At 39.6% G+C, this 27,654-nt stretch overlaps 1 protein-coding gene across 1 annotated transcript in view; it reads right to left on the bottom strand.

The window, feature by feature from the left end:
- The window catches only part of PCNX2 (pecanex 2), a 345,728-nt gene that overhangs the window by 12,629 nt on the left and 305,445 nt on the right, over nt 1–27,654 (bottom strand). Inside the window, exons 29-32 of the mRNA XM_007522914.3 lie at nt 6,657–6,801; nt 5,942–6,172; nt 5,078–5,352; nt 3,679–3,854 (exon numbers count right to left, since the gene is read on the bottom strand). Coding sequence (XP_007522976.2) covers nt 3,679–3,854; nt 5,078–5,352; nt 5,942–6,172; nt 6,657–6,801 — 827 coding nt within the window. The remainder of the gene's footprint in view (nt 1–3,678; nt 3,855–5,077; nt 5,353–5,941; nt 6,173–6,656; nt 6,802–27,654) is intronic.

Below are 27,654 nucleotides of genomic sequence, written 5' to 3'. Positions count from 1 at the left end.
CACCGCGACCCTTAGGGCGGATCCATTACTTCTTGAGTATAGCTCTCATTGGATCAAAGGACTTGGAGCTAGTTTTCATTTTCGAGAAATCCTTTAAAAAAGTCTGGAGGGGGGGGGGGTTCCCGGAAGATGGCGGACTGAAAAGCTGCTAGCAGCTGAGCTCCAGCCACATCTCCTGGAAACGGTAGGATTTTCTGCCTTTAGCAGGACAGCCAATAAGGGGTCCTAGCGGTGACACCAGGAGGTGACTATAACTTAATTTGGGTTAAGAATTAGAGTAGGGAAAAAAGGAGGAAAAAAAACTTTTTTTTCTTCCTTTTAACTTTCAAGCATACCTCCTTCCCCCGCTCCCCCAAGCAGTCCCCGGGGACCAGCTCCTAGCAGGATCCCCCACACCACCAAACAGGGTGCTTTTTTGAATTCACTAATACATATTTGGGAAGTTCCTTTCACTGCTCTTTAATTACAACTCTTTTTCTTATCTTCTACCGTTTCTCTCTCTTGTCTCTCTCTCTCTTTTTTTAATCTTGTCATACACTTCTTCCTTCTTCTTTGCCTTTCTGAATTTTTGAATTATTTTGGAGAAGAAATCTGACTCAGAGTGGAATCTCTATGTGTGTATCTCTGCTCTAGTTCACTTTCCCCTCTTGTTACCCTTAGAATATACAGTGGATAGTAGATTTGCATAACTGTCTATTCTTGCTATCACACAAACAAGGAGACCCCTCACAGAATGGGAGAAGGTCTTCACATGCAATACATCAAACAAAAAACTAATCACCAAAATATATAAAGAGCTCAGCAAACTTAGCAACAAAAAAGCAAATGACCCCATCCAAAAATCGGCAGAGGATATGAACAAAACATTCACCTCAGAGGAGATCCAAAAGGCTAACAAACATATGAAAAACTGCTCTAGGTCACTGATTGTCAGAGAAATGCAAATTAAGACAACACTAAGATACTACCTCACTCCTGTAAGAATGGCATACATCAAAAAGGACAGCAGCAACAAATGCTGGAGAGGTTGTGGGGACAGAGGAACCCTTTTACATTGCTGGTGGGAATGTAAATTGGTACAGCCTCTGTGGAGAGCAGTCTGGAACACTCTCAGAAGGCTAGACATGGACCTTCCATATGATCCAGTAATTCCTCTCTTGGGGTTATACCCCAAGGACTCCATAACACCCAACCAAAAAGAGGTATGTAATCCTATGTTCATAGCAGCACAATTCATAATAGCTAAAACCTGGAAGCAACCCATATTCCCAACAACACATGAGTGGCTGAGAAAGCTGTGGTAGATATACACAATGGAATAGTATGCAGCTATCAAGAACAATGAACCCACCTTCTCTGACCCATCTTGGACAGAGCTAGAAGGAATTATGTTAAGTGAACTAAGTCAGAAAGATAAAGATGAGTATGGGATGATCCCACTCATCAAGAGAAGTTGAGTAAGAAGATCTGAAAGGGAAACTAAAAGCAGGACCTGATCAAATTGTAAGTAGGGCACCAAAGTAAAAACCCTGTGGTGAGTGGCAGCTTCCTGGGCCAGTGGGGGGTGGGAGTGGGTGGGAGGGATGGGTCACAGTCTTTTGGTGGTGGGAATGGTGTTTATGTACACTCCTAGCAAAATGTAGACATATAAATCAGTAGTTAATCAATATGAGAGGGGGAAAATCAGTCGTACGTCTCAAAGTTTCTCAAAACACTAACTGAATCTTTTAAATATATATGCTGTGTATTTGATATGCGGACTCTCTTACAAGCCTAGATCAAGTAGATTAGAAGCATCCAATAGCACAGCTATATACAAGATACTGGATACTGTACAGGAAATCATAACAAAAGGACTTTTCAAAGTTAACCCAATTACCAAATAATGTGATGATAACACTAACTATCGATTGTCTTTTTGAACCCTAAGACAGCAGGAACCGCACATCTTCACTATAGAGCCCCTACTTCCCCCAGTCCTGGAACCCTTGGATAGGGCCCACTTTCCCATATGCCTCTCCCAATCCATACCAAATAATATTGCATCCACCGATCACAACCTAACCAACGCAACGATTGCCACCTCAACATGCTTCACCTCAGACTGTGTCCAGAGACTTCACGTGTGGAATGACAACCCTTCAGCTTCATTACTTGGATGAGACCTTTCCTTTTATAGTACACTCTGATTTCATCTCAGGTGGTTCACCTTCTAACAAAGTCCCATAACCTAGATATACATCAGTTTCTGTGAGAGAGAGCTTATGTTCACACGTATCCATAAACTACTGCAAAATATATACCTGAAAGCAGAAGTACACTAGAGTTTGCAGTGAGTACCTCCTTAACACTTCCTCTCCACTATTCCAAGCTTGGAATCCATGATTGCTCAATTTGTTTGGCTTCATATGTTAACTCTCTTTTCAATCACCAGGTTCCAGATGCCACCAGGATGCTGGCCAGGCTTCCCTGGATTGAAGACCCCACCAATGTGTCCTGGAGCTCAGCTTCCCCAGAGACACACCTTACTAGGGAAAGAGAGAGGCAGACTGGGAGTATGGACCGACCAGTCAACGCCCATGTTCAGCGGGGAAGCAATTACAGAAGCCAGACCTTCTACCTTCTGCAACCCTCAACGACCCTGGGTCCATGCTCCCAGAGGGCTAGAGAATGGGAAAGCTATCATGGGAGGGGGTGGGTTAAGGAGATTGGGTGGTGGGAATTGTGTGGAGTTGTACCCCTCCTACCTTATGTTTTTTTTAGTTAATCCTTTCTTAAATAAAAAAATTAAAAAAAAATTAAAAAATATAAAAAAATGTAGTTTATTACCTATATGCATGTATGTATATAACTCATGAACCAAGCAATGTTTCTATGATTTTATGTGAAATTAAGCCCTTCATTTTGTTTTTCTCTCCCATCTTTCCTTTTTAATTTTAATCAAGGTTTTTATTAAAATTAATATTTTCTGGGGGCTGGGCAGTGATGCCCAGAATTAAGCATACACATTAACATGTGCAAAGACCTGGGTTCAAGCCCCCCACTCCCCACTTACAAGGGGGATGCTTCACAAGTGGTGAAGAAGATACTACAGGTGTACAGGTGTCTTTGTCTCTTCTCCCCTTTAGTCCCACCTCCCCTCTCAATTTCTTTCCTATAAAATAAAAACAAAAATGGCCACTGGGAGTAATGGATTTGTGGTACAAGCACTGAGCCCCAGTGATAACCCTGCAGGCAATATATATATGAGAGAAAAGTAGACAGAAAGAAGAGGTCAAGGTACTCCTTAGCTTTTGCATATGTTAGTACTAGGGATTGAACCTGAGAGTTCTGGATGTTAGTTATGCAAGCCTTATTGCTTCAGTATCTTTCCAGCTTCCCTTTTTCTTATCCTCAGAAGTGCCAGGTAGAAGTGGAGAAGGATGAAACTTAAAAAGAAGCAGATAAGGAGGGCAGGATGCCTGTCTGCACACATACACAAAAAAGACTCAGATTGATAGAAAGACAAAAGTGCCATTGGGGACCATTTGCTATATACCTCAGCCAGGTATAGAAGGTACTCAGTCAAATGGTCATTGAGATACTAAAAATGAAAGCTTATCTATGGCCATACCACCCTGAAAGCTCACATAAAAATGAAAACTTCCTTTGTAACTGTTAGTTCCATGTTATACCCACCTGTCCTTTGTGTTCCTTCATAGTGGTAGGTCCCATCTTTTCTGGGCTGTTCAGTGCTACTTTCCTGGCTCTCACCTCTGGGGCCATTATTGCTTCCCATGGGCAGAGTGCCCCCTTCATCTATGTCTTCAATGTTGCCAGCACTATGCTGGCCTGCATCACAGTCCTTGCGCATTCTGTGAGAAGGAGAAATGCTTCAAAACCTCACCAAAACATTCTGAAATGTCTCATCACATCATGTCTAAACCAGGATTGAAGACCACACTCAACAAGTGAACAGTACACCCGGGTTTCATAGAGATGGGGCTTCCCTTGCTTGTTTAATGTCTAGCAAATGAATAAACTGTATCAGAGTGGGAAAGCTGATGTTTTCGATTTCCACAAGATACCTTTGCCTTTAAATCTTATGAGAAGCTCTGCCATATTCAGCAAAACTTCTTAGAATTCATTCCATCTAATCAGAAGCATTATTGCAAATAGAAGAGTAGAGCAGGGACAAGTATTGGGGAACCCAGAACTGATTCTCTGTATAGATATGCAACAGTCCCTCCAAAAAAAAGTTATCTCTTGGGTCAGATGGTGATATACCTGGTTGAGTGCACACTTTAACATGATCAAAGATCCAGGTTCAAGCCTCTGTTCCCCACCTGCCAAGAGGTGGGAGGCAGGGGGACTTTAAGAGTGGTAAAGCAGGTCTTCAGGTGTCTGTCTCTCTCCCTCTATCTGCCCCCTTCCCACTCTTAATTTCTTTCTGTCCTATCAAATAGAATAGGAAGAAAAGGGGTCTGGGTGACAGACAGCACAGCAGGTTAAACACACATAGCTGAAGTGCAAGGACACATGCTAGGATCCCAGTTCGAGCCCTCGGCTCCCCAACTTCAGGGGGTCGCTTCATAAGAGGTAAAGTGTGTCTGCAGGTGTTTTTCTCTCCCTCCCTCCCCCCATTTTTCCCTCCTCTTTCAATTTCTCTCTGTCCTATCCAACAACAGTAATGACAATAATAACAACAACAAGGGCAACAAACATGGCCTCCAGGAGTAGTGGATTTTTAGTGCAGGAAATGAGTCCCAGCAGTAACCTTGGAGGCAAATAAATAAGTAATAGAAAAAAAAATTAAAAATGGAAAAAAAATGGTCAGTAGGAGTTGTGGATCAGTAGTGCTGGTTCTAGCAACAACACTGATGGCAATAGCTCTGCAAAAACTCAAGTTGATCTCGAGCCTATGGAATGAAGGAAACAGTTTTATCTATATGAGGTTTCCCATTGATACAATATGATCTGTTAGATGCCACCTGAGTTTTAACCATAAGAAAAAATTAAAATTCTAATCTTAATTAAGATGCATGCCCACACCTCTCCCCAGCATCTCAACATAGGCCTTTGTTGTATAAAGACCTACCTTAACCACTTCATTCTAAACCATATCCTAATGCGATCAAAAGTGACAGGTCCACACCAGACGTTCTTCAGCTGCCTGTGAGTCCCTAGATAGGATGTTGTTAGGGGGGAGACATACATGGGGTATCCCAGGGGCTGATCACAGGAGGAATTAATCAAGTTTCGTAGGACTTGCTTGTTGTTCTGGATGCTACCACGCTCTGGGTTGCGGTTACGAAGGAATATGAGCTCTTGCTGTTGTCCAGCCCAGAGTCCTCGGACACATTCTTTGTTAACCTGTGAAGAGGAAGGGGTATTAGAGAAAAGAATATGATTTGTGTCCTCCAGACTCTACTCCTAACCTATAGTAAGTGACTGGGGCTCTTTTTACAGTCAAGTCCAACAGCAGTCTTCTAAGATGGATATGATACTATTTCCATGGGGGAAGAGAGAAAATAAAAAGAAACATTTTTATACTGTCTCAGCACTTTGAAGCTTTAGAAAAAGAAGAATCATTGGGAAGGGAGTTCTTAGGTTCAGAGATAGGTACAGAGAAGGGTCTAAAATTTTAGAGAACTAGAAAATATTTAAAAGTAAGGTAACACCTGACCTTTATCAAATTGTGTACCTACCAGGAATTTTTGCCAAAACCCTTCTATACACATTGATTCTCTGAAGCAAGAAATGGTGCTAGAAAGGGCAGGCAGCTCTCCCCTGCTGGCTCCTTGGCCCACCTTTCCTTGCTCATCAGTGCTCCTCTGAGACTACATCTCTGAACAGATATGCTGGCATGGGATTTGAGTGTTGGTGCCAATTGCAATTTTCTTCCTTCTCACATTCCCCTAAATGTGAAATGTGGGCCAATGCTGAAGTACAGACACTGTACCTTGATCACCTTGAAGCTTAAGAAACTTCTGTGGAGCATGATGACCTTGTACTCGTCTGTGCCTTCATCCACCACATGCCGCAGAGTGAGCAACTCCTCCTTGTTGGAGAGTACTGCTCCCCTCCAGGCTGGGTCACCCTCATGGCAGATGACCACTTTCTTTTCAAAGGACTGGATGGCCTCATAGAGAACTACTGGGTCTTCATACTCATCAGGGCAAGTGAACTGGTCCTGGGGAAAAGAAGTTCATTATAGGTTCAGCAATGGCTAGAGAAAGATGGATAGTAGTACTTGGCTAAGTATGTAGATGGTGACTTAGCCAATGACCTACAAAGTTTATTCTGCTTCATGTCTCACTCTCTTCCCTGTTACTGCTCTGAATCCTGAGCTTCCAGGAGGGCACCTTCTTACCTCATTGCCCTAACTGCTGGGATTCATCTATGGAAACAGTGCCATGGCTTAGGTTTATGTGACTATAAGATTCATCTTGGGAATTTTTTTATCTGCTGTCTTCTCTGATTAGTTCCCCTCTTGCACCCTAGAAGAATATTGTCACCTTCTAGTAGTTCTTGAGGACAAATTAGCACTGGCCAATATCAAAACTATCCAAACAGTCTTAATGTTCAGTTACTTAAGTAATAGGCCAATTATCTTTAAACATTAATTTTTTTCTTAATGATTCAGATTTAGACATTTTTCAAACATGGACTTTTACCTGGTGAAGCTTTAGGGACATCCTGATAGCTGGAACAACAACCTTATGCAGTAAGTCCATATCAGCAAAGACCCACTCATCTCGTGCTGTTATTCTAAAATCGCCTTTGAAGAGGGCATGAAGGCCATACAGAAAAGAATCCAGGCTGTAAATCAAAGTCTGAATTATTGTTTATTTACATATAATAGGCAATGTTCAGAATTATGTCACTGATCTGAGCAAGATCTGAGTCTCTATCTTGTCATATCAGGAATGATTATATATATATATATATATATATATATATATATATATATATATATATATATAATTTTTTCCTGCTCCCAGGGTTATTGCTGGGGTTTTGTGTCAGTACTATGAATCCACTGCTCCTGTCAGCCATTTACCAACCCAATTTTTATTGGATAGAACAGAGAGAAATTGAGAAGGAAGGGGGAGACAGAGAGGGTGAGTGAGAAAGACGGACATCTGCAGACCTGTATCAAGCTTGTGAAACATTCCCTCTGTAGGTGCGGAGCCCAGGGCTCAAACCCAGATCCCTGCTGCAGGTTCTTGTCTATGCATGCTTAAGCAAATATGCCACCACATGGCCCTGATCTTAATATTTTTTTAACAGGAATATCACTAAGTTTCTAATCCTGGAGTCTGTATTCAAACACTCCAAGAAGTTTGATAAAAATGCAATCATCCATGATTTTAAAAGTCATTGACACACTTCATTTCTAAATGTGACGTGGACATGCAGGTCACAAATGGCCTAAAAAGTGTACTCTCAAGGTTAGAATGCCAAGATAATACAATCTAAACCAATAACCCCATTTCTCAGTAAGGTGTGGGACTAAATGTAGAATAGCTCGGGTAATTTTACTTTCCTTCTTTGTATTTATTTCTGTTTCATGTCATTTTGGGGCTTATGTTACTCATAATAATTGGATTCTACCACAATATGGAGAGAGAAAACAATAAACTAGGTGGAATTTCAAATTGGTCAATTAGATTTTTAGTGAACATTCATTTCCTGATCCTTCCTTTTAATATATATGTATATATATGCAGAGAGAAAGAGAGAGAGAACACAATAGAGAATATGAAAATGACCAAAACCTTTTCAGCATTGTCCAAGGTTTTGTGATACAAGACTTTTCCTACTTTTCTTTTATCCCCTGAATATAACTAATCATTGCTTGGATTGAGAATATGAAAGGTACTCAATGGAAATCTTTCAAGGTCTGAGTCCTTACATTTTGTATGAACACAGGGACGAGGTTTGGGGAAATGACTCATTCTGTACTGTGAAGAGAGGAGAATTGTTTTTACTATCTACTTTCCCTTTATTTCCATTAATATAGACTATTGTGACTGCCTTTAATGACCCTGGCCTCTAACATCCCTAAGAGATACTTTACAAGGCAAGTACAAAGAACAGCATCCCTGATAGGGTTGAACTGGGGCAGAATGAGCAAGAAAATGTGTGTGAAAGAGAACTGAGGATGGTTGCTCATAAGGATTTAATGAGTTGGCTCACTGAGCAAGACTTTTGATTCAACACAGCGCATTAGACCTGCACATCAGGGAAATAGTTTCACTGATTGCTATTTTAGCATTTCGTTGTGAAATGTACCACTGTCATTAATTTCCTTCTATAACTCTCTTGAGAGGGATGCTGAGGCTGCGAGTCAGAGCAGACTGTGGGAAGTGGAAGTAGCCAGTCCCTAGTCAGGCAGGGCTCTGGTTGCTGTGGGCTAGAGGAATGGAACCTTCCAGGAAGAGTTCCAAGAGGCAGTCTTCCTGGAAAGGCTCTCTGCTAAAGAACAAAGGCTTCCAGGGACTGAGAGTTTTAGCAACAAGCAGAGAGTTAGGGACAGAGCCATGCTGCAGAAGTAGGGCATATATAGAGAGTACAAATTTTAAAAGACATAATGAACCCACACTTCAGGGAAAATATTTGAAAATGTTTTCTTGCCATCAGATAGGAGCTATGGGCTGAAAAAGGGAGAGCTAAGTTGTAAAAGCAAAACAGAAACACACACACAAACACACACACACAAACAAAAAACTGGTGAATTTTCTAATGAAAAAGATTTAAGAATCCCAGACTATTTATACATGGGTTCAGAGGAAACACTGCAAAGGAAGACTGGAAAACTTACCCAGAACTTAAAGCAACACCTGCAGACAAAAGAGAACAAGAAATTCAGGGGATCTGCCCATTGGTTGCTCAGCCAGCAGCAGCATGTGGAGTGACCCAGTGAAATTTTACTTACTGGGAGGGAAAAAATGCCAGTTCCATAGTATTCTTCCAACCAATGACCCCAGAATAGATGCTTTAGTTGTCCTTTCTATTTTCATGGGAAATAACAGATAGTAGTGTTTAAAGCTGTTCTACTAAAAATGGTTCTCAATATTGAAGACAAAGTCTATATTAGAATTCACCAGATTAGGGGATTTAAATCTCACACCTTAAAAGTAAAGGGTTACTAAAAGCAAGGTGTTTCATTATCTGCTTTTTATACTCAAAAGAGTCAATAGGAGAAAGGAAGAGAGATGTGACAGGCTGGGGAGGATATTGGGGATAAAAAGCAGAGGTCTCTAGGATACCTGTAGCACATTTCTGACTTGGAGCTATATAGGATTTTTTTAAAGTCTACTGAGAGATGGGTGAGATGATTACTCCTCTCTAATGAGATGATATGTAACCAGAGACTAGTATAAAATGGCATATTAAACCAAGATTAGCAGTACAGGAAAGAAACTCCAAAGCTGCTGGATTAATTTTTGATTAACTGAGAGCAAGGGGCCAGTGTCATATCAGTGGTTTTACTGAGGGACAGTTGTAGAGACATAACGTAGCAGTTTAATATTTTAGTTCTATTGAGAACACTGAAAGAATTCTTCCTTAATCTGAGAGAGATGAGAATTTTGAAGAAAAGAATGGTATGATCAGATGTGCAACTTTAAATGATTTCTTCAACTTCTATGTATGCAATTGTTTACATCAATATTGCAATAAAAGAAGTAAGTTGACTAGTTGAGGAATTAGAAGAAATTATTAAATTTAAAGGTCAAGAGAAAGAAAAGAGTTTACTGAGAGATGACAGGCTCCTACTCCTAGGGCCATCAGCTGGGGTGGGGATATAGTATTACATCTTAGTCAATCAAGGTTGGCCTTCTTTGAAATTAAAGTATCCTCCATGTTCACATCGTCTGCCTCCCCACCCTACCTGAGGATAAGGTGAAGCCTCATACCACCCTAGCACACAGTTGTCTTTGTAATCAGCAGAGCAATAACAACTATATGCAGGTGTGTGGGATTAGAGCCAGTCAGGCCTCAAAAGAAACCTGACACATGTAACCATGTGTCTGAGAAGAATTTGCACACAGACAGAACAAAAGACTGTAGCATACAGTTTAATAAAAGCTTATAGGGTACCACATGCATGCTAAGATTTTGATAAAATCATAACTACAAATATATTCCTCCTTAATATGATGCTACGTAATTGGTATTTGAGTACATTTTCTTTTAAAGATATTTACTAATGAGAGAGTGAGCAAGTGAGTGAGTAAGAGAGAACACCAGAACATCATTCTGACATATACAGTGCAGAGGGACCAAACACAGTACCTCATACCTGCAAGTTTTGTGCATCACTGCTGTAATACTTTCCAGGCCACCATTTTGTTTTTACCAGAAAAGGCTGGTCTGCATTGCTGAGGGTCCAGCACTGCACTGCTCAGTTCAGGAGCAATCTATCATACTGCATCTCTACTTAAATACATTAGAGCGGGTCACATGTGCATAGCTTCATTATTAGCACTCTTTTTTTTTCAGGGCTCAATCCTTGTTCCAGAGTTAGAACCAGAATAAGGATCTTGCCCAGTAGTTCCAGTACATTTGTGCATATGCACCTGTGTGGATGGGTATATTGCATACATATGTGTGCAAGAAAGGAGATACCAGATTGCCTTAGAGTGACTCTGCACATCCAGTAGACACCAACAACCATAAATCTGAGTCTTAATGACTCCCTGATTATAATTAACTCCTGCTCTCCTCTTGTCTCCCTGGATCCTGATTCTGTTTCATGAGATAATATGACCTATAGTGAGGAATATAGGTGAGACATTGAGGCCATCAGCACTTACTCATGGTGGATGACAACCTTACTGAAAGTAGATGTTTTCTGGTTTAAGCCTCTGTGAATTGTTTACAGAGCCAATTCTTGCAGATATACTTGCTTACATTCATGTCTTGACTAAAGCTTATGCTTTCACAGGCCAAGCCAATACCAGCTTTCTCACTCATTACTTTTTATGGCAATGACAACTTGAGGATGACCAGCTGAAACAAAAATTGTTTTCACTCTCTGTTTCAGATTTACTCACAGAGAACTCCTAATTGTCTCATCCTAGCCAGAGGCTGCATATACCTCTATAAGGTCTACCTCTGTTCAGAATCACTAACTCAGGGCAGTTATCACAGGAGTCTTTTCTTGCTGGTTCTCAGTTGGTAGCATCTTGCTTACTAGGAGACACTTGTCATTGTCTTTTGTGGATGTCATTTGTTGTTGTTGCTGTTATTTCTGGATCTTACAACTGGAGAGTGTGTATTGGCTTCTTGTGAGTAGGAGTACTACTACTATAGTATCCATGGTCGTCCCTAGACCACAAATATATGATCCCAAATGTCAACAGTGTTGTTGCTGAGAAACCCTACTCTTTTAGGAAAGAAAAAGGAGGAGGAGGAGGAGGGGGAGGGGAAGGGGGAGGGGGAGGAGGAGGATACTGTTGGAGGCCACCAATTTCAAGTTTTGGACAATTGGGGTCATTATATTAAATCCAATCTTAATGAATCTTAGGATTTCAAAGAAAACAGTTTGAATGCTGGGATGGTTTCTATAGCACTCAACAATGGGCTCTCCAGAACAATGGATGATTTGTTCATTTTAGTTAATTTCCAAACAGGTTCATGTAATATGTGTTTACAGACAGCATTGCAAAGCACCTTCTGTTGCAGCATGTTGCCACAAATGGAGAGCTTAAAGAGCATATGCAAACAATTAAGTGTGATTTGCAGCCTGGGTTTCCCCATCCTGGCTGATTAGTAACGGAGATGTTTACAGAGTATGTGCTTGTTTACCTAAGTCAGTATTTCAGATTCAAAGCATCTCCACTTCAGTATGGCAGCATGCTTCTCTTACATCTGTGATTCCGGCAACTATCCACTGGTTTCATGGTCATTCCACTACTGCTGACCACATTTTTCTGCTTAAGTTTTCCAAACAAATACCACCTCTGAGCAATTAGAAGTGAGGCAGAAAGAAAGACAATATCTTGTATTTTCTGGTGGTTCATGCATTACTAAGTGCTTCCTTTTCCATCAGCTCATTTCATTCTTGTGTATACCAATAGATAATACATTATTATAATGCTTTCCTATAAGAGAAAGCAGGCCAGAAGTTTAGAAAGAAGATGTATCAGTGGGAACAGATGTCAAGCCATACTGAAGAAACACAGAAGCCAATACATGACTATGCCGGCTACTGCCTCTCTAGAAAATGAAGTTGCTTTTTTAAAAATAAATTTTAGAGTGAGTGGCAGCTAGAATTCACACATGTGAGACTCTGTTGATTAACATTTTAAAATCCATATATAAAGAGAGAGAGATACGCAGACATATAGAGAGGGAGAGATATTGTAGCACCAGAACTTCCCCCTAGTGCTGTGGTACCACTTCCCATATTGTGTGCTGGGGCTAAAGCCTGGGTCATAAACATGGCAGGACATTCTCCCTATTGAATGAGTTATTACTTTCCAGTACTGCATTTAAAATTTTAACAGGCTACACAATGGAATACTACTCAGCTATTAAGAACAATGAACTCACCTTCTTCAATTCATCTTGGATAGAGCTAGAAGTAATTATGTTAAGTGAGATAAGCCAGGAAGAGAGGATGATCCCACTCATAAACAAAGTTTATGATCCCACTCTTAAGCAAAGTTGAAAAAGAAGAACAGAAAGCAGAATTTGACTGAGTTTGGAGTACTGTCTCAAGGTAGAAAACTCTGGGGGATGGTGATGGGTAGATTTTCAGCTTCACTATAGGGGATAGGAGATAGGGACATAGACCTCTGGTAGTAGGAATGGTGTTAATATATACTATTATTAACATATAGTCTTATAAACCACTATTTAGTCAATATGAGAAGGGAAAAAGAGACTGAACAGCTATAACTTCCTGATGCATAGACCCCAGTTCTGAGTATATATTCCTTCAATCTAAGCAATTGAGGTTTCAAATTCGTAACCTGATTGAATTTTAACAGTGGGCTTAAATTGTTAATACATCTCTTATAATGACCTTATCTTTGAAATATTAAATCACCTATAATCTTAGACCAGGGAGACCAGAAGCAACAGGTCTTGTCTGTATATAAGATACAGTTATTTGTAAATAGCATTAAATAACATAAATCATGGTGAAACCTTGTATGATTCAGCAACTCCTAACTATGGGATTTTCAAAGTAAAACAAATTCCCAAATAATTTGGTTATAACAATAACTATATATTGCTTTCTTAAACTCTAAGACAGCAGGAAATTTCCCCATTCTTTAAAAAAAATAAAAAAGACACATATTTCTCCCCATCCTGGAACATCTGGGGTGTCGTTTGTTTTCCCTCATACTTTTCTAGATCCCTACAATTTGAATTGCATCTGCTGATCTCAACCAAATCAGTGCAACCAGTACCACCCTGAAATGTCTCACTTCAAATTTTGTCCAGAGATGACAGGCATAGGATGTCAACCCTTCAGCTCTAGTGCTCTGGTGAGACCTCACCTAATTCATAGAACTCTTTAATTCCACTTTGGGTGGTACACTTCCTAACAAAGCCATAGAACCTAGATAAGACCAGAGCCCATGAGATAGAACACATGTGCACATGTATCTATAAGTTAGAGAAAAATATATGCCTTAAAGTAAAAATACACAATAGTTTGCAGTGCAAATAAGTGCAGCAAGCTGCTTTATATCTTAATGTTTTTCAGTGACCAATTTGCAGATGCTACTATGATGCCAACCTGACTTCCCTGGATAGACGACCTCACCCGTGTGTTCTGAAACCCCATCTCTCCAGAACCCCACTAGGCAAAGATAGAAATATATAAATTTGGTGAGGTCTTATATACGTCAGCAAATCCAAACAATGGGACTTTCAAAGTTAACCCAATTGCCAAATGATTTGGTTATAGTTGTAACTATCTACTGCTTTCTTAAACCCTAAGACAGCAGGAACCTTCCCCCTTTTCTATAAAACCATATTTCTCCCAGTCCTGAAACCTCTAAGGTGAGGTTTACTTTCCTGCATGCTTCTCCCAATTCATACCAATTGATATAGCACCTGCTGATCCCAACCCGTTCAGTGCAACCAGTACCACCTTGGCTTGTTCCACTTCAGACTGCATCCAGATACATCAGGTGTGGAATGTCAACCCACCAGCTTCATTATTCTTGTGAGACTGTTCCTAGCTCACAGGACTCCTTAATTTCACTTCAGGTGGTGCACCTCTTAATAAACCTCAAAACCTAGATATTGACCAGGGTCCATGAGATAGGGCATATGTACATGTATCCATAAGCTGGGGGGGAACATAGACCTTAAAAGAAAAGTGCAAAGTAGTTTTCAGTGAGTCAATAAATGTAGCAAGCAAGCAGAAAGACCTAAAAAGACACTATAAAATACCTAATCAAATAGTCTCTATTTAGACCTAGATACCTTCCTCACCTTCCTCCTATTGCATGTCCCTCCAATTACTCCAAAGCTAACCTTGTTAGACAAAGTAAGGATTACAAAAGCTCAATAAGGGCAAGAAACTGGCATACTTTAATGATGATTCTTTAATCACTACCAGGTCACCCCATCACTTGGGACCCTAGTCAGGGAGACCTGGGATTCTGACATAGACATGGTGGGCTTAGACCTCTAACAGATTCCACTCACCGCTGTCACTGGTCATCTCCAGCAGGAACTACATAATGGACCCCTCTGTGGGCCTCTATAGGACTTGACCCCCAATGAGGATCAACAAGCATCGGGAGTGTTCCATTCTCCAAAGGGAGGTTGGATAGCATAGTCTGTCTATCATCCGAGGATGATGGTCCTGAAATTGGCATAGCCTGGAACGTTCCTAGCCATGACCATGGAATATGAACTCAGACCTACAGGGATGCAGAGGTTACATAGGCTCCTGTGCTGACTATGGGCCCCAGATCAAATTGATGGGGTTTACAGTTAACAATATTTATATACTTTCCCCATATTTGTGAGATACTTTCTTCCCTGATCCAGCTTTCTGGTTCTTTTTACAACTATGACACCATCCCCCAGACAATAACTTAGGTCATCTGCATATTAGATGTCAGGCACAGGCAAAAATTAGTAAAGTCATGGGCCCCTTGGAATATACCTAAAATAGACCTACTAGCTTTTTCCAAAACGGAGACCCCAAATCATCATCTGCAATATTACAGCCTTTAGGCTCATGATTAGTCAACAACTTGTTCTGCTTTATATCTTAACTCTTTTTCAACCCTCAGGTTCCAGATGATACCATGATGCCAATGTGGCTTCCCTGGGCAGATGACCCCACAAATTTGTCCTGGAACCCCACCTTCCCAGTTCCCTACCCCACTAGGGAAAGAGAGAGACAGGCTGGGCATATGGATTGACCTGCCAACGCCCATGTTCAGTGGGGAAGCAATTGTAGAAGCCAGACCTTCCATCTTCTGCACTCCACAATGATCCTGGGTCCATACTCCCAGAGCAACAAAGAATGGGAAAGCTATCAAGGGAGAAGATTGGATACAGAGTTCTAGTGGTGGGAACTGTGTAGAGTAGTGCCCCTCTTACCCTATGGTCTTATCAATATTTCCATTTTATAAATTAAAAAAAAAGAAACAGGCTGGGAGTATGGATTGACCTGCCAGTACCCTTATCCAGTGGAGAAGCAATTACAGAAGCCAGACCTTCCACCTCTTGCACCCCATAAAGACCCTGAGTCCATACTCCCAGAGGGATAAAGAATAGGAAAGCTTCTAATGGAGGGCATGGGATATAGAACTCTGGTTTTGGGAATAGTATGTAATATTACCCATTCTCTCTCCTCTCTCTTTCTCTCTCTCTCTCTCTCCTCCAGCTGGGGCTCGGTACTTGCACTAGAAATCCACTGATGGAGGTCATTTTTCCCATTTTTGTTGCCCTTGTTGTTGTCATTATTACTATTGTTATCATTGCTGTTGTTCTTGGATAGGGAAGAGAGATATCAAGAGAGGAGGGGAGGCAGAAGGGGAGAGTAACACAGACACCTGCAGACTTGCTTCACCGCCCATGAAGCAACCCCCCCCACAAGTGAGGAGCCAGCGCTAGAACTGGGATTCTTAGCCAGTCCTTGCACTTTGCTGCCATGTGCACTTAACCCGCTGCGCTACCACCGAATCCCCAACTGTACCCTTCTTATCCTAGGGTCTTGTCGATTACTATTAAATCAATTTAAAAAAAGAAATAGAAAAAAAAGATCTGAGGTTGAACTAATCTTTTCATGAATATACTAAGTGTAATAAGTACAGAGGTGAAAGAGAACTACAAGATAATTTTGCTTCCATGTAGGATACAGATAAAGTGTATGAACTTGCAGAAAAAGAATGGCAGGAAGAAAGGAAAGGAAGAAGATAATGAGAGATATTATGATTATGAAAATGAGAGATTAAAAGAGAAAGAAAAAGGGAACCAAACTGTCTTTTAGACTTTTTGAGAACTATGTTGGTTACTGGGGGCAGAGACACAGAACTTTGGTGATAATTGTCATGTGAAACCATATTCCTGATATCTTATATATTTTTAATTGGTGGGGGGATTAATAGCTTACAGTAAATACACTTGTTGGTGCATGTGTAAAATTTCTGTTTACTACAAAACACCCTTACCCCCAGCCGAGGTCCTCCTCCACCATCTAGCACCATGACCTGAAAACACCCTCTTCCCCCAGAGTCCTTTACCTTGGCACAATACACCAAACCCAGTCCAAGTTCTGCTTTGTGTTTTCCTTTCTGTTCTTATTTTTAAACTTCTGTTTGAGATTGATATCACTCCATATACATACTTCTCTTTCTGTCTAATCTCACTTAACATGAAATCTTATAATCAAACTATCATCAATCAAATCACTAATAAAAATAAAATAATAAAATATAAAAATAAAAACAGAACCCAGTATCTTGTATATAGCTGTGCTATTGGTTGCTTCTGATCTACTTGGTCTAGACTTTTGAGAGAGTCCGCATATCAAATACACAGCCTATATATTAAAAAGATTCAGTCTGTTTTTTTTCTTTTTTATTTAAGAAAGGATTAATTAACAAAACCATAGGGTAGGAGGGGTACAACTCCATACAATTCCCACCACCCAATCTCCATATCCCAACCCCTCCCCTGATAGCTTTCCCACTCTCTATCCCTCTGGGAGCATGGACCAAGGGTATTGTGGGTTGTGGGTTGTAGAAGGTGGAAGGTCTGGCTTCTGTAATTGCTTCCCTGCTGAAAAGGTGCGTTGACTGGTCGGTCCATACTCCCAGTCTGCCTCTCTCTTTCCCTAGTAGGGTGGGTCTCTGGGGAAGCGGAGCTCCAGGACACATTGGTGGGGTCTTCAGTCCAGGGAAGAGTGGCCGGCATCCTGATGACATCTGGAACCTTGGTGACTGAAAAGAGAGTTAACATACGAAGCCAAACAAATTGTTGAGCAATTACGGACCCAAAGCTTGGAATAGTGGAGAGGAAGTGTTAGGGGGGTACTCACTGCAAACTAGTGTACTTCTGCTTTCAGGTATATATTTTGCAGTAGTTTACGGATACGTGTGAACATATGCTCTCTCTCACAGAACCTGGTGTATATCTAGGTTTTGGGACTTTGTTAGAAAGTGAACCACCTGAGATGGAATTAGAGTATACTATGAAAGGAAAGGTCACACCTGAGTAATGAAGCTGAAGGGTTGTCATTCCACACGTGAAGTCTCTGGACACAGTCTGAAGTGAAGCATGTTGAGGTGGCCATCGTTGTGTTGGTTAGGTTCTGATCGGCAGATGCAATATTATTTGATATGGATTGGGAGAGGCATACGGGAAAGTGGGCCCTATCCAAGGGTTCCAGGACTGGGGGAAGTAGAAGCTCTATAGTGGAGATGTGAGGCTCCTGCTGTAATTTGGTCAGGTCCTGCTTTTAGTTTCCCTTTCAGATCTTCTTACTCAACTTCTGTTGATGAGTGGGATCATCCCATACTCAACTTTATCTTTCTGACTTAGCTCACTTAACATAATTCCTTCTAGCTCTGTCCAAGATGGGTCAGAGAAGGTGGGTTCATTATTCTTGATAGCTGCATACTATTCCATTGCGTATATATACCACAGCTTTCTCAGCCACTCATCTATTGTTGGGTACCTGGGTTGCTTCCAGGTTTTAGCTATTATGAATTGTGCTGCTATGAACATAGGAGTACACACCTCTTTTTGGTTGGGTGTTATGGAGTCCTTGGGGTATAACCCCAGGAGAGGAATTACTGGATCATATGGAAGGTCCATGTCTAGCCTTCTGAGAGTTTTCCAGACTGCTCTCCACAGAGGCTGGACCAATTTACATTCCCACCAGCAATGTAAAAGGGTTCCTCTGTCCCCACAACCTCTCCAGCATTTGTTGCTGCTGCCCTTTTTGATGTATGCCATTCTTAAAGGAGTGAGGTGGTATCTTAGTGTTGTCTTAATTTGCATTTCTCTGACAATAAGTGACCTAGAGCAGTTTTTCATATGTTTGTTAGCCTTTTGGATGTCCTCTGAGCTATATACAAGATACTGGGTACTGTACAGCAAACCCTAATAAAAGGACTTTTCAAAGTTAACCCAATTACCAAATAATGTGATAATAACATTAACTATCGATTGTCTTTTTGAACCCTAAGACAGCAGGAACCTCACTATCTCCACTATAGAGCCTCTACTTCCCCCAGTCCTGGAACCCTTGGATAGGGCCCACTTCCCCATATGCCTCTCCCAATCCATACCAAATAATATTGCATCTGCCAATCAGAACCTAACCAACGCAATGATGGCCACCTCAACATGCTTCACTTCAGACTGTGTCCAGAGACTTCACGTGTGGAATGACAACCCTTCAGCTTCATTACTCAGGTGTGACCTTTCCTTTCATAGTATACTCTAATTCCATCTCAGGTGGTTCACTTTCTAACAAAGTCCCAAAACCTAGATATACACCAGGTTCTGTGAGAGAGAGCTTATGTTCACATGTATCCGCAAACTACTGCAAAATATATACCTGAAAGCAGAAGTACACTAGAGTTTGCAGTGAGTACCCCCCTAACACTTCCTCTCCACTATTATAAGCTTTGGGTCCATGATTTCTCAACAATTTGTTTGGCTTCGTATGTTAACTCTCTTTTCAGTCACCAAGGTTCCAGATGTCATCAGGATGCCGGCCACTCTTCCCTAGACTGAAGACCCCACCAATGTGTCCTGGAGCTCCGCTTCCCCAGAGACCCACCGTACTAGGGAAAGAGAGAGGCAGACTGGGAGTATGGACTGACCAGTCAACGTCCATGTTCAGCGGGGAAGCAATTACAGAAGCCAGACCTTCCACCTTCTACAACCCACAATGACCCTGGGTCCATGCTCCCAGAGGGATAGAGAGTGGGAAAGCTATCAGGGGAGGGCGTGGGTTATGGAGATTTTGTGGTGGGAATTGTGTGGAGTTGTACCCCTCCACACAATTGGTTTTGTCCATTTATCCTTTCTTAAATAAAAAAATAAATAAATAAAAAATAAAAACAGAACCAAAACCTACTTCTTGAGTCTGCCTCTACTTTACCCTTGCGAGGTCATTCACTACCAATTTCCTAATTTTAAACTGATGGTTATATAAGCTGGTGAGATAGCTCACCTGAGAGGGTGCCAGCTTTGTCATACATGAAACCGAGTTTCACACCTGGTCCCTAGTGCACTGGGGACACCTTTTCTGTTGTGGCACCTTTCTCTCTCCCCCTTAATCTTTTTGTTTCTTTCTATTTGAAAAATTCAACCTTAAGTTGGGAAGCCCTAGTGATAACTTAAATACACTAATGACTATATTCAGCAGAAATCCTGACCTGATTGTGTCCTGGACACAATATACTTTTTTAAAAAATATGCTTTTCCCATATTTGTGAGATACTCTCTTCCCTGATCCAGCTGGAATATTGCAGATGATGATTTGTGGTCTCCATTTTGGAAAAAGCTAGTAGGTGTATTTTAGATATATTCCTAGGGGCCCATGACTTTACTAGTTTTTACTTGTGCCTGACATCTAATATGCAGGTGACCTAAGTTATTGTCTGGGGGGATGGTGTCGTAGTTGGATAATTATTTCATCAAGGAAATTTCTCTGACTCTAAAATCAAACCAAATCTTTGTTTTGATAGCACATATTTCCTACTTAGTAAAGAGAAGTTGGAAAGCAAGGCTGTGGTGTCCTGTGAGTAATTCCAATGTACTTCACTTGGTTTTAGTATTCAGGCACTAGACAGAGAAGCAGTGTATGAAGTCCAACAGAGTTGAAGGGATGTTAGCCAGAAGATCCAACCTGGTTTAAATTTTGCCTCTGATACTGATTGTTGCTTGGACAAGTCTCTTATTATCTTATTACCATCTATCTTTTTTCTGTTCTCATTCTTAGGATCAAGTACATCCAGGAGGATGTGAATGCTGACTCAAAGGTTTGCCCAAAACACCCCTCCCCCCCACCTAAAGCCTCTGATTCAAGTGGAAAGCAAAGGTCACAACAGCATCACCTGCTGGCCAGCAATAACCAACACCACACATATGAAAGCAAAGAAGTAGCCATGTTCAGCGGGGAAGCAATTACAGAATCCAGACCTTTCACCTTCTGCAGCCCACAACGACCCTGGGTCCATGCTCCCAGAGGGATAGAGAATGGGAAAGCTATCAGGGGAGGGGGTGGGATGTGGAGTTGTACCCCTCTTACCCTATGGATTTGTTAATTAATCCTTTCTTAAATAAAATAAATAAATAAATAAATAAAAAGCTTTCCTCCTGCAGGTAGGGACCAGGGTCTTAAACTTTGGTCCATGTACATTATAACATGTGCACTCAATCACGTACAACAGCACCCAACCCCCTCATCTAGCTTTCTTTTTCTCTGTATCACTAGAATTCAAATAAATAAAACATGTAAAAGCCCAATTAAAAAAAAAGTAGACAATTAAAGAGCATGTCACTTCACACAGAGAGAAGTAGATGCAAAGAGTCTATCAGAGACAGACTATAGAAAGCTTATGAGAATGTTAGAAGAATATGAGCAAGAGTTGAAAGAGAATTTTACTTTGGAATTTGATAAGAAGCTGCAATACATGAAAGAAGAACTTAAAGTAGAGTTAAACAGCATGGAGGAAAAATTTCAAACAGAACAGCAAGGACTGAAAGACATCATTAGTGCAGTTCAATCTTGGGCAGAAAGCTTACGAAATAGACTCACACATGCAAAAGAAAGAATTTCCAATCTAGAAGATACAATTAGCCCACTCTTTCAATTCAAAGATGAGGGAGAGGAAATGTTTAGAAATAATGAAGCTAGTCTCTGTGAAATTGCAGACTCCATAAAAAGGTCTAACATAGGAGTTATAGGGATACCTGAGGAAGTAGACTGGGTCAAAGGTCCAGAGGTAATTTTCAGAGAAATTTTAGATGAAAAATTCCCTCACCTAGGCAATCCTCAGAACATACCTATTTTGGAGGCAGACTGACCACAAATCCAAAATGACCAATACCAAGGCATATTATTATAAAATTATCAAAACTCAACAGCAAGGAGAAAATTTTACAGGCTACTAGGGAAAGGAAAAAAGTTACATACAAAGGGAGAAATATCAGACTTTCATCAGATTTTTCTTCACAAACCATAGAGGCAGGGAGAGAGTGGAATGGCATATTCAAGGCACTAAAGGAGAGGGGATTTCAGCCACAAATTTTGTATCCTGCAAAATTATCCTTCAAGTATAAAGGTGAAAGAAAGGTATTCCCAAATATTCAAAAGCTAAAGGAATGTGCCACAATCAACCCCACCTTACAAGAAATACTGAATGGAGTCTTACAGGAAAGGAGGAAGCAAAGGAACACACATTCTCAGTGAGGTGAACAGCAGTAGTCTAGAAACAAGAACACAATAAATAGGAAAGAACAACAAGCAAATAGAGGAGGGAATTAAAAGACACAGAAGCCCTATCTAATGTTTGTTAACAAGAGCAACTTAAAAAAAGACTTTTCTAGATACCCAATGCTAGTTGTTACACACCTGGTAACCACAAAACAAAACAGGGAACAGAGATTTACAGAAAACACAAGAAAAATCAGTGAGAAATTCACTACAGAAATTGACCCACACAATAGATTAAATAGAAACAAATGGGCAAAGACTCAACAATTTAAAATAAACTCAAAGTAAAAATCAGAATGGGCATAAGTAAACCACATATATCAGTAATCACCTTAAATGTGAATGGCCTAAATTCACCTATCAAAAGACTCAGAGTAGCTAAATGGATTAAAGAACAGGATCCATCCATTATTTGTCTTCAGGAAACACACATCCAAAGAAAAGACACACAGAAACTGAATATAAAAGGTTGGAGCAAGATGTTCCAAGCTAATAACTCACAAAAAGGGGCAGGGACAGCTATTCTATTTTCTGATAAAATAGACTTTCAGGCAAAGAAAGTAATCAAAGAGAGAGGAGGACATTACATAATGGCTAAAGGATCAATCCAACAAGAAGATATAACCATCATTAATATAAATTCCCCCAACTTAGGAGCACCCAAATACATAAAACAAACACTTACTGAATTCAGGGGAGACACTTATAGCAACACAATAATAGTAGGAGATTTCAACACATCACTCACAGCAAGAGACAGAACATCTGGACAAAAAGATCAATAGAGAAATAGCAAACTTAAATGAAACCATAAATTAAATGGCCCTAATAGATATATACAGAACTTTCCATCCCAAAAGTAATGGATACACATTATTCTCAAGTACACATGAAATATTTACAAGGATTGACCATATTCTGGGCCACAAAGACAGTCTAAACATATATGTAGACATTAAAATTATAAAATTATAAAATGAATCTTCTCAGACCACAAAAAAGGAAAATAAATTTCCCTAGATCCTGAAGACTAAACAATATACTGCTGAACAATAAGTGGGTCATTGGAGAGATCAAAAAAGAAATTAAGCATTATCTCAATACCAATGTAAATGAAGAAACCAGCTACCAGACCCTATGGGATGCAGCAAAAGCAGTGCCGAGAGGGAATTTCAGAGCAATACAGGCCCACATTAATAAACAGGAGAAATCACTAGTAAACCATCTAACAAGCCACCTTAATCAACTAGGTATTGAAGCAATAAAAAAGAACCAACAGTCAGTAGGAGACAGGAAATAGTCAAAATCACAGCAGAAATCAATGAAAAACAAGAAGACCATTAGCAGATTAATGAAACCAAGATCTGTTTTTTTTTTCAAGATCTGTTTTTTTGATTAAATAAAATAAATAAGCCACTAGCTACACTCTCACCATTTTTATTCAACATAGTCCTAGAAGTCCTTGCCATAGCAATCAGACAAAAAAAAAAAAAAGATATCAAAGGAATCCAAATTGGAAGGGATGAAGTTAAATTCTCATTATTCGCAGATGATATGTTGGTATACCTAGAAGAACCTAGAAACTCTGCCAAGAAACTACGGGAAATCATCAATAAAATCAGTAAAGTAGCAGGCTACAAAATCAATACCCATAAATCCATAACATTCATTTATGCAAAAGATAGGTCAGAATAAATGAAACTGGAGGAAGCAATATCATTTACAATTGAACCCAAAAAGATTAAATCTCTAGGAATAAATCTAACAAAGGATGTAAAGGATCTTTTCAAGGAAACCTATAAAACACTGTTAAAAGAAATAGAGGATGACACAAAGAAATGGAAGAGCATCCCCTATTCATGGATTGAGAGAATAAATATCATTAGAATGGCAATTTTGGCAAAAGCAATCTCTAGATTCAATGCAATCTCTATTAAAATCCCAATGATATATTTCAAGGAAATTGAAAAGATTATTCAAAAATTTGTGTGGAACTCTAAAAATAGCAGGAATAGCAAAACCACTCCTAAGGAAAAAGAAGAAAAATGGAGGCATCACAATATCCAACTTCAGGTTATACTACAAAGCAGTAGTATAACCTACTGAAAAAAATGGTCATATGGACCAATGGAATAGGATAGAGAGCCCAGAACACAATCCATACATGTACAGACACCTCATGTATGACAAAGGAGCCAAATCTGCCCATAGGGAAAAGAAAGTCTCTGTAAGAAATAGTGTTGGCAGAATTGGACAGTTACATGTAGAAAACTGAAACTAGACCACCAATTAACACCATACACCAAAATTAACTCCAAATGGATCAAAGATCTGGACATCAGAACTTAAAGTATAAAATAGACAGAAGAATATATCGGTGAAACATTTAATGACATTAACACTTTTCTTCTTCTAGCGTTTGCCCTTCTTCCGTAGCCAGTCAACAGCGTCAGGTTGAGCCTGATGTAAAGTTTCGAGACCTCCTTTGAATCTGGAGAGGTGGCAGTCGTTGACTATGTTGACTATGTTGACTATCTTGATATCTGATAAGCTAAATTACCCAGTATAAACAAAACAGTATATCTCTCTAGTAAACAAAACGATATGTTTTTGTTATAAGAAGAGAGAAAATGATCACTTTAACAGAAAAACATATCCAGAAGCATACCATTTATGTATGGGAATGTAGTCTGTGGCAAAAGTATTATTTCAAGTTAGTAGTGGTTTTAACTAATTAACTAACCAATGCATTATGGTATTAAACTATCTGCTATGTGTTTTGGGAAAAAATTGGGTCCTTATGTACCATATTGTATATGATAGTATATTCTAGAGGCTGGATATCAGCAGATATTGTATGTACCTTGCCTGGCACACAATCCAGCTTATAATGCTGTTGTACTGTGAGAGATAAAGTCCTTTGTCTTTGACCCAAATTTGTGTCCTCTTCCAGAATCCATGAAACAGTAAAAAGAGAACTAAACTAAAAAAAAATTCAGATAAAACAAGATTAAAATATTTAATGGGAAGACATAAGTACAGATAAGTAAATTTAAAAATTAATAAATGCATATGCTTATGTAAGGTAAATAAATAAGAAATATAGACAAAACTGTGTCAGAAGAATATAAAGGCTACTATTTTGATGTCCTGGAGCTGAAAAATATTTCTAAGAAGGACACAAAATGAGGGTTAGAGGTGGCTCACCCATTTGAGCACACATTATAATACACAAGGATCCAGGTTCAAGCCTCTGCCCCACTACCTGCAAAAAGACAAGTTTCTCAAGTGGTGATGTTGTGATACAAATGCCTCTCTTTCTCTCTCCCATTCTATCTCTACCTTTTAATGTTTCTGTCTCTATCAAATGAATAAAATATTAAAAAAGAGAAATACACAAAATGTAGAAATTCGGAGGCTGAGTGGTGGCACAGATGGCTGAGTACATATGTTAACAATATACAAGGACCCAGACTCAAGCTCCTGGTCCCATGAGGGGGAAAGCTTTGCAAGTGGAGCAAAAAAAAAAAAGAGCAGCATGTGTTTCTCTGTCTCTCTTCCTCTCTATCACTCTCTTCCCTCTCAATTTCTGGCTGTCTCTATCCAATATATAAATAAAGATAAATTAAAAATTAAAAACTCAAAATATAGAAATTGAAAATTAGTTTTTAAAGGTCATAAATATGTGGCCAAGGAGATGACTTCATCACTTTTAACAGCTGCATAATAATCCAGTAGTACAGCTTTCTTAGTCACTCATCTATCACTGGGCGTCTGGGTTGCTTCTGAGTTTGTTTTTTTTTAACCCATATGTTAATATTTTTAATGGATTGAAAATTTTTAAAAATTATTTATAAAATGGAAATATTGACAAGACCACAGGATAAGAGGGATACAATTCCACACAGTTCCCACTACCAGAATTCCATATGCCATCCCCTCACCCTTGAAAGCTTTCCTATTCTTTATCCTTCTAGGAGTATGGACCCTGAATCATTATGGGATGCAGAAGGTGGAAGGTTTGGATTCTGTAATTGCTTCCCCACTGAATATGGGCATTGGTAGATCGACCCATACTTCCATACTTTACGCCATTATAAATTGTGCTGCTGTGAACATAGGTGTGCATAGGTCTTGTTTATATCTTTGTTTCCTTTGGATATATCACCAGGAGATGAATCATTGTTTCATAGTGTACGTCCATTTCTAGCATTTTAATGAGTCTTTACACTGTTAAACCAATTTATATTCCCACTAGCAACGTAGAAGAGTTCCTTTTTTCTTCCTGTAGCCACTACAACAGATGATGCTTCTGTCTTTTCTAATTTATGGCATCCTCACAGGTTAAAGTGACATATCACTATTGTTTTTATTTGCATTTCTCTGATTATCAGTGATTTTAAAGGATTTTTTCATAAGTCTGTTGAGGAATGGAGGGGTTTTGGGGTCTTGGTGCATGATGATGGAAAAGGACCTAGGTTAAGAGAGAGCATGTCTTGCAGAAAACTATCATAAGGAGGTAAGAAATTGTACCTATGTGTCAACAAGTTTATTGTAAATCATTTACCCCCTCAGTAACACAGAGGGAAAAACAGTTAAAGTGTCATGCACAAAAAATAAATATGTCTTGATAGAAATAGCTGAACATATACTGATATCCTAATATGAAAATAGCTCCTCAAGTTTAGTAAGTTCTTGGCAAAAATGAGTAAAGTATATAATGGGCAGGCAATTCCCAGGGGAAGAAATATTTTTTAAAAAGTGCAAATTAACTCTCATTAGAATAATGCAAATACAAAGTGGAACAAGATAAAATATTTCATCTATGAAACTAGAAAAAATTAGACTGAATATCTAGCATTAGTGAAAGTATGACAAAACTGTGCCAGTAAAACTATGCTTAGCAAAGTGAAATGCGGACTGGGGGTGGTTTACTGCACCAACGAAAAGGACTCTAGGGAAGGAATGGAAGAGAAAGGGTGAAGAGGGCATTGGGGCCTTGATACATGATGGTGGAAAAGGACCCAAGTTGGGCATAAGATGTCCTGTAGACACTTATCATGGGGAGATGAGATATTGTGCCCACGTATCAACAGCTATACTGTAAACCATTAACCCTCCAATAAAATGGGGAAAAAGTTCAATTTTCTTTTGAACTGTAAAAGTTATTTTTAACATAATCATTTATTAAAATTATAGCATAGAAAATCTATAGTGCAGCTGTTTGGTTGAAGAGGTTGAAACCCTAACAGGTTCCAATATCCTTGCTCCTCCACAAAATATTCTATTAAATCAGAACCTCATGGATTTCAGGCCCTGAACCACTGGCCTAAGGCAGCGTGTAAAATAAATTACCTTTTGTAAGCCGAAGACTGAAAGGAAAGCATATTGTATGATTTTACTATAGTGTGAGACCTCTAAGTAAAGTGAACCAGTCCCAGATAATCAGATCTTTCCCTAGAATAGCAAGAGTATTATTCCTAGATTTATCTCATCACTATGTTTTGAACAAGCAGAACTGACATTGAGTATGAAAAACTGTTTGAAACAAAGAAAATCCCATCAAAACAAGGTTTAAAAAAGCAGCTGGTAAGCATGGTGCTTAATCAAGGAAAAAACAAATAAAGCAGACCAAGCTAGAAACACCTGGGTCTGGAATATTTTATCAATTTACACAAAGAATAAGATCGAAGAGATCTTTGGAAAGATCTTAGGAAATGAAAGAG

The sequence above is a fragment of the Erinaceus europaeus genome, chromosome 6 (genome assembly GCF_950295315.1).
Source record: "Erinaceus europaeus chromosome 6, mEriEur2.1, whole genome shotgun sequence".
Classification (NCBI taxonomy): Eukaryota; Metazoa; Chordata; class Mammalia; order Eulipotyphla; family Erinaceidae; genus Erinaceus; species Erinaceus europaeus.
This window is presented reverse-complemented; position numbering and strand designations above follow the sequence as displayed.